Here is a 15,009-nt window from a genome sequence, read left to right on the forward strand (position 1 = left end):
AAGCGAGCAAATCACGTCAGCGGCCGGTATAAATATTCAAAGAAGTAGCGAGGAGCGAAGCGACGAGCGAGTATGGTTAGCTTTTGAACTACCGCACTAGCCAAGCGAGCGAAGCGAGCCAGTCACGTCAGCGGCCGGCGTAAATATTCAAAGAAGTAGCGAGGAGCGAAGCGACGAGCGAGTTAGGTTAACTTTTAAATAACTGCACTAGCCAAGCGAGCGAAGCGAGCAAGTCACGTCCGCGGCCGGCGTAAATATTCAAATTGGTAGCGAGGAGCGAAGCGACGAGCGAGTAAGGTTATTTTTTGAACTACCGCACTAGCCAAGCGAGCGAAGCGAGCCAGTCACGTCAGCGCCCGGCGTAAATATTCAAAGAAGTAGCGAGGAGCGAAGCGACGAGCGAGTTAGGTTAACTTTTGAACTACCGCACTAGCCAAGCGAGCGAAGCGAGCAATTCACGTCAGCGGCCGGCGTAAATATTCAAATAGGTAGCGAGGAGCGAAGCGACGAGCGTGTTAAGTAAACTCTTGAACAGAAGCGACTTTAGGGCGATTCCCAGTCAAACAAAAAAACTACGTAGGTTAAAAACTATTAAAACTACATTAAAAAAACCGACTTCAAAAACGGAAAAGTAGGTTCTTATTTTTAGTGCCGAAAGCATACTGAATTTGATTTTAAACGAAGCTACTAAAAATTACGAAAATTTTTGAAACAAATAAAGAAATTTTTATTTTATTTATTTATTTACTAAAAAGACTGAAGTTTTCAATACGTAATAATATACACATCTTCACACATTTATTGAGTGAATGAGCCAATCGTTCACGCTTTATAAGCGTAGGACTTACACCAAGAGTAGTGTAGTTTTTATATCGAAAATAGCCAATTTTTTGTATTGCGAATAATGTAATTGAATTGCAAGTAGGTAGTTCTTGTATCAAAAAATAGCGTAGTTTAATAAGTGCTTAGTGCTTGGCACCGACTTCAAACCTATATAGTGAATAACACAACTAAATAATATGTAGTAATTAATTATTTTTTACTTTTCCGTTTTTGAAGTCGGTTTTTTTAAAGTAGTTATTTTTATAGTGTAAGTTGACTGTAGTCCTATGGCCTTGCATTTAGATATTTTTAGTGCCGAAAGCATAATGAATTTGATTTTAAATACTTGAAGTTTTCAATATGTTTTATACATCTTCACACATTTATTGTCTTGAACAGTTTATTATGAAAAGTCACCGCTATTGATTAGACACCTCAAATAAATGAAATTCGGGATCACGTTTCATAAATTTAACCAATATTTGAATAAGTAATTTACAAGCAGTTTCGACTGACTGTAGAATCGCTGTTAGCAGATGTAACAAATGGACAGGAAATTCGAATGCATTTTCAAATGACTGAAGATTTATGCCCTGGGATGAGCCGCGAGCTGCTTGCAGCTCGCGCACCACGCACCCTCGAAGGTGGACAGCCCCCCGGAATAGAAAATATTTGAATGGGAAATTTATAAGCACTTCCGATTGACTGTGGAATCGCTGTTAGCAGATAATAACAAATTGACGGGGAATTTTAATGCGTTTTCATATGACTGAAGATTTCTGCCCTGGGATGCTTCCGCACCACGCTCCCTCGAAGATGGACAGCCACCCGGAGTGGAAAATACTTAAATGGGGAATTTATCAGCATTACCGACTGACTGTAGATTCGATGTTAGCAGATGTAACAAATGGACAGAAAATTCGAATGCATTTTCAAATGACTGCCCTATTGCTTCAACCCAGGGGCAAAAGGGGCTCGCGGGCTGCTTGCAGCCCGCGCACAACGCACCAGCTAGTTATATATATATAAAGCTACACTACCACTGACTGACTGACATCGCTTTTCTCGGAAACTACGTGGAAAGTGGGGGGGATAACGACTTGATCGTGTAGAGGTGCGCCGAGCGACCAGAGGAAAAATATAACGATTTCGATCATCTTCGAAAACCAAGTGGACCCCTGGAGGTGCGCAAAAACGGTGATACCTGGAGGGGGGGTGTCTGAACAAAAAATGCTCGGAACTGGTGGCGATTACCAGGGGTGGTGGAAAAATGGGGATTTTCGCGAAAACAAGATGGCCGCCGTACTTTGCCAAAATCGCCGTTTATGAATCCTTACGTCTCAAATTTGGCAAACGTGCTCTGTTCGAGCCGGCGAATCGATCGGTGCCCCGTTCGAGTGGCTCCGGGCCCCCGTTTCTGACTTTCATACATTGGAAAATCCAACGGCCCGCGGAAACGGTGCGAGTTGGGTGGGGGGTGTCGGAACTAAAAATGATCACCACCCTGGGACGCTACCAGGGAGCCATAGTGGGACGCTCGATTTTGGAATTTTTCCATTTTTGGCGCAAACATAAAAACGTAAATTTAGACGAGGTGGCGCAACGGAGAAACACACCAATGATGCATTCATACTCGCCCAGCTCCCAGGATATCCAGAAAAATCCGAAATTTTGAACTTTCTCACAGCCCGCGGAGACGGTCAACGGCCCGCGCAAACGGTAGCAGCTACATCTGGGGTGCTCGAACTAAACTTGTAGTAGACCTCGAGCAATTACCACAGATAGTGAAAAAAATTCAAAATGGCGGAAAAAATGGCCGCCGCCATACAAATGCTAAAACGGCCATCGCTGGTCCGATCGCGCTGAAACTTGGCACAGGGGCTTTAATCGAGCCTCACATTACGTTGGAATACTCATCATCGAGTTTCCATCGCTGGTTTCCGAGTTTCATACAACGCGAAATTCGACGGCTCTCCGAAACGGCGCCAGATAGGTGGGGGGTGTAGAACTAAAAAATGATCAGGAAGATGGGGCGCTACCAGGGCAATCGAGAAATTTCAAATTGGACGCAATTTTTTTTTCAAAAATGGCCAATTTTTCAAAGCAAGATGGTGGCGCCGGTTACTTTACGATCGGTCTGAAAATTGACTTCTGTGCTCTAATCGGCTATATTTACAATACTGCATACTCAGAATCTCTCTCCGACCCCTGGTTTCCATTTTCCATACATCACGAAATTCAACGGCTCTCTGAACCGGTGGCACTTAGGTCGGGGTCGCCGAAGTAAAAAATGCTTCAAAACCTGGTCCGCTTCCAGGCATATAATAATTTTTGGTAAAAAGCGAAATTTTTTTTTTCAAAAATTTTGTATGGAAATTTCCATAGTAGGAAGGGTAATTGAATAGCAACGGCAAAAGACGGCGCCGCGGGCTGCTTGCTGCCCGCGCACCCCGCAACCTCGAAGGTCGACAGCCTCCAGGAGTAGAAAATATTTATTAACTTTTGAACTACCGCACGAGCCAAGCGAGCGAAGCGAGCGAATCACGGCAGCGGCTGGCGTAAATATTCAAATTGGTAGCGAGGAGCGAAGCGACGAGCGAGTTAGGTTAACTTTTGAACTACCGCACTAGCCAAGCGAGCGAAGCGAGCCAGTCACGTCAGCGGCCGGCGTAAATAAGAAGTAGCGAGGAGCGAAGCGACGAGCGAATTAGGTTAACTTTTAAACTACTGCACTAGCCAAGCGAGCGAAGCGAGCAAGTCACGTCCGCGGCCGGCGTAAATATTCAAAGAAGTAGCGAGGAGCGAAGCGACGAGCGAGTTAGGTTAACTTTTGAACTACCGCACTAGCCAAGCGAGCGAAGCGAGCCAGTCAGGTCATCGGCCGGCGTAAATATTCAAAGAAGTAGCGAGGAGCGAAGCGACGAGCGAGTTAGGTTAACTTTTGAACTACCGCACTAGCCAAGTGAGCGAAGCGAGCAAGTCACGTCAGCGGCCGGCGTAAATATTCAAAGAAGTAGCGAGGAGCGAAGCGACGAGCGAGTTAGGTTAACTTTTGAACTAACGCACTAGCCAAGCGAGCGAAGCGAGCAAGTCACGTCAGCGGCCGCCGTTAATATTCAAATAGGTAGCGAGGAGCGAAGCGACGAGCGAGTTAGGTTACTTTTGAACTACCGCACTAGCCAAGCGAGCGAAGCGAGCAAGTCACGTCAGCGGCCGGCTTAAATATTCAAATAGGTAGCGAGGAGCGAAGCGACGAGCGTGTTAAGTAAACTCTTTAACAGTTTATTATGAAAAGTCACTGCCCGCTATCGATTAGACACCTCAAAATGATGAAATTCGGGGATCACGTTTCAAGAATTTAACCAATATTTGAATAAGTAATTTATAAACAGTTTCGACTGACTGTAGAATCGCTGTTAGCAGATGTAACAAATGGACAGGAAATTCAAATGCATTTTCAAATGACTGAAGATTTCTGCCCTGGGATGAGCCGCGAGCTGCTTGCAGCTCGCGCACCACGCACCCTCGAAGGTATACAGCTCCCCGGAATAGAAAATATTTGAATGGGAAATTTATAAGCACTTCCGATTGACTGTGGAATCGCTGTTAGCAGATATTAACAAATTGACGGGGAATTTTTATGCATTTTCAACTGACTGAAGATTTCTGCCCTGGGATGCTTCGCGGGCTGCTTGCAGCTCGCGCACCACGCACCCTCGAAGGTATACAGCCCCCCGGAATAGAAAATATTTGAATGGGAAATTTATAAGCACTTCCGATTGACTGTGGAATCGCTGTTAGCAGATATTAACAAATTGACGGGGAATTTTTATGCATTTTCAACTGACTGAAGATTTCTGCCCTGGGATACTTCTGCACCACGCTCCCTCGAAGGTGGACAGCCTCCCGGAGTGGAAAATACTTGAATGGCGAATTTATAAGCATTACCGACTGACTGTAGATTCGCTGTTGCAGCAGATGTAACAAATGGACAGAAAATTCGAATGCATTTTCAAATGACTGCCCTATTGCTTCAACCCAGGGGCAAAAGGGGCTCGCGGGCTGCTTGCAGCCCGCGCACAATGCACCTTCGAAGGTCGACAGCATTCCAGAATAGAAAATATTTGAATTGGGAATGTATAAGCACTTCCGATTGACTGTGGAATCGCTGTTGACAAATAATAACAAATTGACGGGGTATTTTGATGCATTTTCAAATGACTGCCCTATTGCTTCAACCCAGGGGCAAAAGGGGCTCGCGGGCTGCTTGCAGCCCGCGCACAACGCACCAGCTAGTCTTATATATAAAAATGAATCGCAAAATGTGTTGGTAAGCGCATAACTCGAGAACGGCTGAACCGATTTCGATAATTCTTTTTTTATTATATTCCTTGAAGAACGAGGATGGTTTTTATGTAGAGAAAACGTAAATATGTACCACGGGCGAAGCCGGGGCGGACCGCTAGTTAAATTATCTCCTTCTCTTCAACATAGTTTGAGGCTACTTTATTAGGCGCCTTATAAAAATTAATTACATTTCTTTTCAAGAAAAAGCGAGTCTAGCCAACGCTGGGACAATATTTGCTTGAAAATGAAAAACAAATAGAGAAATTTTCTACCTTAAGGCATTATAAAATTTTGAAATATTACGAGGAATTATTTGTTAAACTGTTATTCCTCTCATTCCCATAACGCAATTATATTTTACATTGAAACAGTCGCGTGTTAAGGAATTGCATTTGAATGCATTTAATGTTGTTAAAAGTGAGATATTTTGCATGCTAGCACGGAAGAATTGTTAGTAATTGTCAAGGTTGGTTTTATTGAAATTGAAATATGTGATAACCCTTCGAATTGTAATTGTATAAGAGGTTGAGATTGTGTGCCTTTTGCCTGTACTAGGAAGACTAATGTATGAAATATTTATTGATAATAATCAACATTATAAAAGGAAAATACCTCTGGAATTACGGAATTCGGATAAGTCTTCGAAATCTATTCCGTTAATCAGCATTCTTAATGGGCAAATAGGCGCCTTGTTTGATCAAGGCTATCTACCTACTAGAATTAGCAATAAAACCCCAAATTTGTTTATTTTTTCATTGTGTCGCTCTAACCTTTAAAAACTAAACAAAATAATATATTCATAGAAACTAAAACGTTCACTAAACTACAAAAATATCCAACATTTTTATGATTAAAAGATGTTATGTTAATATCTAGAAAATATTTGCATCAACCGCGCTCACAAAGAATTCAAACAAATACTATAGGTTCTTTTATAAAGCAAGGTTATGTAAGAGTTCATTAAAAAGTACCTAGAAGTACTCCTTAGGGATGAAACCGAGGCCGTTCTACTCTTTTATAAAACTGTTGCAACGCGAGCTGCATTTTTCAATCTTTAAAACCATTTGATACATATTTAAACAGTAATCTCATAGGCAAACGTTATATTTGAACTCAGGGAATATTATTCACTATAATTTAAGCTCCCTCGTGTATAATATCATCTACATACAGGATTTATAACTTTAACAATTCATAAAGCTATTATGGACAATTTATTACTTTATTTGTGGTTGCTATGGAAAACCTTTTTTTTTTATGTGTCGTATTAATATATTTTGTGAGTATATCTTTATTTAATAAAAGTATTATGAATAAAATACTTCTATTAAAGTACCTGTTAGTTTTCTCAGTCTTCTGTTAGTTTTTTAGATCTCTTTATTATGAATCGATATAATGATACTCAATTTTGATTTAAATTTCAATTCCAACCCTCATTACCTCTCATGAAAACTGTATAATATCAAATAAAAAATACAACATTCAAACATTATTATCCGTTAAAGAAGATCCGTAGACACGCGCGAAATACAAAATAATAATTTGTAGAGACGGGGGTGTATAGAGCGGAGCTAGGCAGCCTGGGGGGTCAGGAGGGGAGGGAATTAAACTCCAAGTACGTGGGCGCGTCTGTAGTACTTGGTAGTACGAGTAAAATCTACGGCATGGTATTGCCGTGTTTATACTGTTTGCGCAGGCGTGCCTCCCTCGCGGCAGGTGTACAGGACAAACGACCTCGAACTCTGTGCTCGATATTGATGGATCGCCTTAAGCTTGGATAAAAGGAATCGTAAAAACATTAAATGACCTCTCCAATGTCTGCCCGTGTTTATATAAACATAGATGTATGTAAAATAATATGGTCAATAATCCTTGATAAACCATACCACTTACCGCAATATTAAATTAATAGTACTCAGTAGCGAATAAGTTGATACAAAAGTGCGTAGTTAACTAATAAGGTGATATAAGGTGATGTAATCATTAATAAATTAATAATAATAGAAAAATGTGTTTACCTTCATCTTGGTTGCTTCCCAGTAATACTTCTGTATTATGGAAACCGCCTTCCTTCATCATTGTCTCAGGGTCTTTGGGCAAAAATACACCATCAACAGTTGGCGCAGACGGAAAACCTAATATTCCGGTGTAGGAATTCCACTGTTGCACGGATATGGTTTTAGCGTCTACGCCGCGCATGCAATCCATCACAAGGCTCGGATCCACACCTAAAAGACTGCTATTACAGTTGCAATCATCGACTAAAACTTTTCCAATTTCCTGCGCTCTTTCACCAGTCATCCAACTCCACGGTGCATTCAGTGTTCCTGATTGAAGTATCCCCCTTTTAAATAAACCTTTCATTTCTGGTGACAACATATGTAAACTAACACTACCACCACCCGCAGATTCACCAAAAAGTGTTATCAATTCGGGGTCACCACCAAATGCACGCGCGTTGTCTTTTATCCAGCGGATTGCCAATTGTTGATCCCAAAGGCCCATATTTCCCGGCGCTTCTTCACTTCCAGGTGAAAAATATTTATTTAAATATAAAAATCCAAATGCGCCAACTCTGTACTGCATAGATGCGACTATCACATCGCTAGAAGCCGCCATTATGTCCGCTTTATAGAGGTCAAGTGTAGCCGTTCCACTCATGTACCCTCCACCGTAGATCCAGACTAAAATTGGCACTTTAGGTCTCTCAGCGAGGGGTTTGTCCTGATGATGCCTCACACGTAAGTGCTGAGGCACCCATATATTCAAATATAGACAGTCTTCAGAGATATTCGTGTTTGGATTCCACATTTCTTCGCCTTCAAAGCCAGGAAAGTATTCGTATCTCTCCTGATAGCAGCTATTAGGCATAGCAGTAGCTTCAAGGACACCATGCCACGGTTCGATCGGTACAGGTTTTCTGAATCTCAACGGTCCTAATGGGGGTTTAGCAAAGGGAATACCCGTAAATATATGTACTTCACTACCCATCACAGTCTTTGCGTAACCCTTAACGAGACCACTTTTAGTTTCGACGATAAGGGGGTCATTATGAAAATTTTTTGGTGCTTGACTAGTCGTTGGAGTGGTGTGTGTAGTGGACGTCGTAGTGTCGTGATGATTCGCCCATGATCGCGCACAAGCTACGGACACCAAACCACACAGCAACAATTTAGTAAATACAATTCTGTTTTGAGACGTCATTGCGACAATAAAGTCCTCTACAATTTACTGAGACGTATTGCGATGTAATCTGAAGTAATCCGCAAGCTTAATTATTGAGTATTTATTAAAACTCATTTCTTCAAACCGACTCGATGCTGACAAAATGTACCTGAAAAGAAATATTTTATTAGAATCTCACTTATATTCAAGAAACAATATTACATCAATAAGAGCTTTACAATAGATTGTTTATTTTCTTTACAAACTTTCCTGTAGAAAAGGTCAAGTGCGAGAAGATTCACAGTTAAGGGTTTTGGGACAAGCGTTCAAGGTTAAATTTATCATCCCTCTGATACCAACAATAATATGGAGTGTTACGCGTATTTTTTGTTAGTATAATATATAAACGGCTACTCTTTTAACTTGTATAGCTCTATAGATACCATTTACCAAACGCGTTAGCGTATTCTCAATTCTATACGTATACTCTCTTCTATACGTATTCTCAAGTAAACAGTGGTCATATTATAATTTAACAGATATGGCATAATAATCACCATAATTTTCTGTAAAATCTTTGTAAAACAACAATGATAAACTAATTGTGCCGAATCACAAATTATGTAAAAATTTGAATATTAACCTAAACAGCCATTAAAACGAAACATAAATTTCCAAAGGTAAATTCCACTAAAATGCAGGTCTTATGTAAATTTCATAAATTCTAATTAACTTCGAATACTCGCACGCAAAATAATAAATAACCGCCCTTTCGACAGCAAATAAATGAGTCGTTATTATAGGTACAAAGTATACAGCTCTTGAAATGGGAAATCAATGTTTGTAGAAGTGGGTCGGACAAGCGGTCACTCAAAATCGATCTATGTAAACTAAAAATTGCCCCTTGAAGACCGATTAGAGGCATTATAATGTTAATGTTTTATTCTAAACAAAAAAAAAATGAAACGAAGAAATCAACTTTACACAAAACATGTTTTTTATACAGTAAATTCAAATATTCTTTTAAGGTCAAATCACAAAATAAAATTCAACAGGTGAAAAATGTATCAGAATAACAAACGATTCGTGTATAGTTCATAATAGTTTAGTGGTTGCATTATTAGAATGCATGTTATTACGTCAATTACGATCGGCAGCTAATTAAACTTCAAAACATGTCACGAACACCTGTTGTCTGTGCCTGGTCAGTATGGGTAAGTAATAATTAATTTAAAATTGTGTTCTTCCTATGTTACGAGCATGGAATAGTTAAAATATTGTTTCACATACTTATAGATCGGTTTTAAAGATGATAAAGCGATATAGTTTTGAATAAATTTTGAGGAAATATCCAAAAATATAGAGTAGTAATTGGTCATCCGGGTACCTACTATTTTATTATGCTTTTATATGACTTCAGAATCCTTAATAATAAAGGAACAGAAAGAATAGATCAATCCGTATATCACAGTATGATATCACAGCTCTAATATGTTACCAATATAATGTCGATCTTTTGTGAGGGTGTGGTAACCAGCGTGAACCTGACCCAATTCATACTAAATGCGAATGACAGTTCTGTTAACTTTATAAATAATATAATATATTGCAATTGCACTCAATCAAAATACAATTCAGGGTCAATTTATCATTGTGTGGGTAATCTAATAATGTAATTAAAATTGCTAAAAGTAATGACGTAGATACCTTCATAATTTACTGTTTTTTAATATCACCAATTGAAAAAGTCACTTTTGAGAATCTTCTGCATTATGTAGTATAAGCAATAAATTCAAGTTTATCTAAGGTACCATCAAATGTATTCTAATTATAGTTCTTTACTAAGTCATCGGTACCCTTTTCTAAGCCGAAGGTTGATGCAGCCAATTCAAATAGCCTCTAATGTAAATAGAACACCACATACGACATTGTTCTAAGTAAATGCAACTATCAGACATAGCACGCTACGTAAAAAATGCTGTAATAAAATTCCGTCATGACTTTGAAACTAATTGACTAGTCAAGATAATATGATAAAACCCCACTCACAACATATTCAGCCACGAGTTAATGGAATAGTCCATTAACTCGTGGCTGAATATTAATCATAAAACGTATTTTGTGTACCAATAATAATTAATTTTGAATTGTTGTTACATAAAGGTACACGTGAGATGTCGTTAATACCTGACAAGAAAATAGATAGTTCTATTGAAAACAGTGAAAAAAGTCTAAAATAATAAACGAATCATTTTCTAATTATACCCCAAAAATAACACCAAACCAATTTTGGGCCCAGTAGATAATTAAAGAAAAAATTCTGAATTGTTAAATTCAGAATGTTCCATCGCTTTTATTTTCTATTTTGTAAATGTTGTTTGATATTTTTGTAAACAATAAAAACTGCGGAATATACGACATACAATAATGATCTTAGTATTTATGTAATTTTATAAAGTACTTAAATATTCAAATGTCTGCCTTTCTGAAGTACCAAATCACGTTTGATAATTATTATTACTGCAATAATTATAAGGACGGTGATATACTCAAAAAAAGGAATTATAAATATTGAAAAACTGGTCTGTGTATTCTCTTTTAAAAAATGTATAATACATTTTTAAAGAAAAAAGATAATCAATTAAACTTAGTATACGTCTAAGGTCAATTTTAAGAACAAAAAACGCTGACTTGAAGCTAAATTCACACAGGTTAAAATTTTTAATACAAAAAAAAATTGTACGGACTTGAACTATTCTAAACATTTTGAAGACGAAAATAAATGTATTCCATAGATTAAAGAGGAAGATCCATATCCAATGAGATAGTTATCTGCATTGAAGCCTCCATTAAAGAAGATTGAGATTGGCATGTCGACGTATGATAGCAATTTTAATTAAAAACCGACAAAGTACCGATATAACTCGCTTCCAAGTTAAGATCGACATACTTCTATAGTGATTCTATTTTTCATTCTATTAAACTAATGAAATTGACGAAAATAAACAATAAATTCTTGAATCAATAGGAGTAAACGAAACAAATATTTACGTTAGAATGTTTTAACAGGTAGGGAAGGACAGTGACACGAAGATCATGAAACGTGAAGAATACAGGACGGTAATGTGGCTACGTTTTGCAATGCTTTGTCGCTGCCTGACATTAGAAAACATCGAGTACTTAGATACAGTTTAATAACATTGTAAAAACATGTAACATTACGACCGTGGAAAGGAGAAACTAGAAACTTCACCTGGACTAGAATTGAAATTATCAATTTACTCCAGTATTTATACGCTTATATTATTCCAGTCGACCTTTGACCAAACGAAAGGAAACGAAAAATATCCAAAGAGAAGAAAATATACATTGAAGAACCTTCATTTCAGGAAGCATCTGTTATAAAAATAGCTTGAAATTTCAACGAATGTAATATCACAATTTGGGCGCATACGTCAAGACCCATGGTTAAGCCTTTGTATGTTATAATCCCACACCATTCCCAATCTTATTCAATTTGATGAGACACGTACAGCTTTATATTTAGGTTATGCGTTTCCTAATCGTTATAGGAAATATTTAGAAACGAAATAATCCAAATCACTCAAAGACATTAATTTAGGGACCATTTATTTTATACTTAGTCTAAAAAAATATCATTAGACGTGTGAGTTGTGCACGGTTAACTGGGTGTTCATGCAAAGAGTGGAAAACATTGAGAGTATAGTAGTATAGCTGGAATAAGTCCAGACGTATCTCATATATTTGACCTGATTATGGCCTGAACCCTTATAGAAGGCATGTGTCTCGACAATAAGAACAAATATGGGTTCATTATGATTTATTTCACCACTACAAAAAGGCACGGTGGCATAGAGAAAACGAAGAAAGACATAGGAAAAGACCATTGTTTTTTTACCTTTTTATTATGCTTAAGGTATATGATACTCACTTTTGTTTTAACAGACAGCCAGAATCTTATTAGAATTATTATAAATTTGATTTTACAATCTACATTGTCCGGAACAAACAAGAAAATACTCAAAGAAAAGTAAAATGATATTCAAAGACGTGATCTGAAAAATTTATGTAGTAAAAATGAGAACATTTCTAACGGACCAGCCAATAAAGAAAATTTGTGGAAACGAGAAATTACCGTATTTTAGGGTTACAGCGGTGATGGCGTAATTCATTTTATTTTTATTGGCAACCCTGACGACAAAATCATTATGCAGGTGATATGTGGTGTGCCGTGCGAAGACCCTTTACGACAGATATAACGGGGTGAAACACGTTATTACATGACGAGTAAGTGAGTTGATTGAAATAAGATATAAAGGAAGTGAAGCTGGTACATTGCTGGTACAGCGTGTTCAATTTTTTTTTTACGAAATTCAGTTTGAAAATATTAATTACCATTTATTTTGCTTCTATCATTTTAAGTAGTTTTATGAGCTGATTATCATTTCAGCAGTTTTCAAGTAATTAATAATCTTGATTAAAACCTTGTCCGTAACTCTGACAAATAATAGAACTAGAAACATCAAAGTTCTCGGTTAAAGATGCTCGAATTTTGGGCAAAACAAGCTGAATAATTAATTAGATTCCCACCACCAGTAATTAACTCAATACAATTAAGTCCGAGCGCGTTGATGAAATGATAAATAAATTCAGTTTACGTTAGGGATAGTCCAAAGTTCAGTAGCTTGTGATCAGAGCGGGTCTTCAGAGACCAGACCTCGTAAATTAACTTAGTCTTACTCTGTATGCAGACTGTTGCTTCATAACACCCTACCCTTTGTATAAGAAACAAGTAAAGTACTATTATATTAACGGAATGTATAAGCTAGATGGTACATAGTAACAAGACTTTGTGGGTAACCTCAAAACGCTCGTCACAGGAATCAGCAATTTTGCGGTAAATGTTTGAGCTTCAAAGTCGTAGGCTTCCTAGGGGTAATAAACAGATGGTCCTATACCGAAACCTCATAATATCGTATGTATCTTTTATGAAGAAGGATTGTAACGGAAAAAGCTTAGCTCTATTGCAAATAGCATTTAGTCTCCGTTCGCAAGTAGATAGCGGTGGTTTGGTATTTCTTTTTGTTGTTTTTATTTATTTTCTCGGTTTCTTTTATTTTCTCAATTTTTGCAAGAGCTCCTCGCTATCGAAGATACAACCGTACTATATTCTCAATTATTGTGATTCCATGATACGTGAATGTATTGCATTGTATTGTATGTATCATTTTTAAATTTTTAATCACGCGCGATTCTTTCTTTTGTAAATATATTTTGTTTAACGCTAAACGCTATCGTTTAAAAATGATAACATTGTATACTTTTAATATAAACTTAATTATAATTAATAATCAATCGCGCTAATGTCCATGTGTCTACATGGATCCTCCAATATACCTGAACGCTGTCAACAATCAAACAGGATTTGACCGGTCCGTACTCCGTCCTAACCGCCTAACGCGTTCTTAAAAACCCCACAGAAGTGGTGATAAAGTCGCGGTATAACGCGACTTGCTCCAAGAGGTGGGGGAGTCGGCGCGCGCCGCTCGATAAATCGATGCTGCTAATACAATGCCGTGCGACGCGACGGCCTTGGCGCTGCAGCCTGCAAGACACACCTCCGCCCTACTCCCAAGTTCATTGCCAACTCGCCTATCCTGACACATAAATTATAAAGCTTTCAGTCCACTTATGCGTGATTTACTACGCGGAACACGTGTAGTTTTTCAAGCTACGCCGCGCTGGTTATATAAATTTATAAATATAAATTTATAAAGAATAGAAAAAATTCGATCACGAGGTGGGACTCGAACCCGCATCCTTTCGCGCCATTCCGGGGCGGATGCCTGACCAATTCAGCCACTCGTTACTACGCTGGTTATTCTTACGTGCTGTGTTTATGTTAATATAGCGATTAAATTGAACGTAGGAATTTATTTAGAATCATCATAATATGGCTAATTAGTACTGTGAACGATTAAGTAGGTAATTCTTTTAACAGTCTTAGGTACAGATTTTATTTGATTTTTCTCTTTAATGTAATTTGATACGATCGAAAAAATATACTTTTTATGAAATTAAATAAACATGGTTGATTAGGTAACAGTGTAGATAACGATAGGCAAGATGTTATGTGATAACTATTATTTTTATTTTATTTTATTTATTGAGGTCATCCAACACTTGTCACAACAATACTTATTATATAGGTACAAGTTACAATAAAAAATTTTGACAATTGTGACAAACAATTATAGGACAACACAACATGGAAAAAAAAAAGTAATATCTAATAATTACGTTTGAGTCAAGTCACGTCACAAAAGGAAAAGAATACAAACCAAATCAAGACAAATCTTTGAAATATTTACGTATTCTATGACAGTTGTCGTGAAAAATATCAATACAATTGGCATACTCATTGACTAGTTTACTTAATCTACAGACGGGGGAATTTCGGCCAAAAATGGTCCTACGCAGAGGAGGAACCAAAGGTGTAATTTTATTGCGCGGGTATCTAGAAGGAACTCTGAGATTAAATTTATTTAACAATTGCGGACAATCAATTTTATTCTGAAAAATTTTGGCTACAAAAACAATATCTGAAAATATGTAACGATTTTCGAGGGATGAAATGTCAAAATGCGACAAGCG

General features: G+C 37.8%; 1 protein-coding gene across 1 annotated transcript in view; it reads right to left on the reverse strand.

Annotated features, from left to right (window-relative positions):
• Positions 1-15,009, reverse strand: part of LOC149905023 (acetylcholinesterase-like) — a 58,958-nt gene that overhangs the window by 26,429 nt on the left and 17,520 nt on the right. Inside the window, exon 2 of the mRNA XM_090106145.1 lies at positions 7,188-8,503. Within this exon, the coding sequence (XP_089962271.1) occupies positions 7,188-8,373 (1,186 nt within the window). The 5' untranslated portion in view covers positions 8,374-8,503. The remainder of the gene's footprint in view (positions 1-7,187; positions 8,504-15,009) is intronic.

The sequence above is a fragment of the Colias eurytheme genome, chromosome 10 (assembly GCF_061535395.1).
Source record: "Colias eurytheme isolate Ceu_HAF_F1 chromosome 10, ilColEury1 Martin Lab GWU primary, whole genome shotgun sequence".
Taxonomy (NCBI): domain Eukaryota; kingdom Metazoa; phylum Arthropoda; class Insecta; order Lepidoptera; family Pieridae; genus Colias; species Colias eurytheme.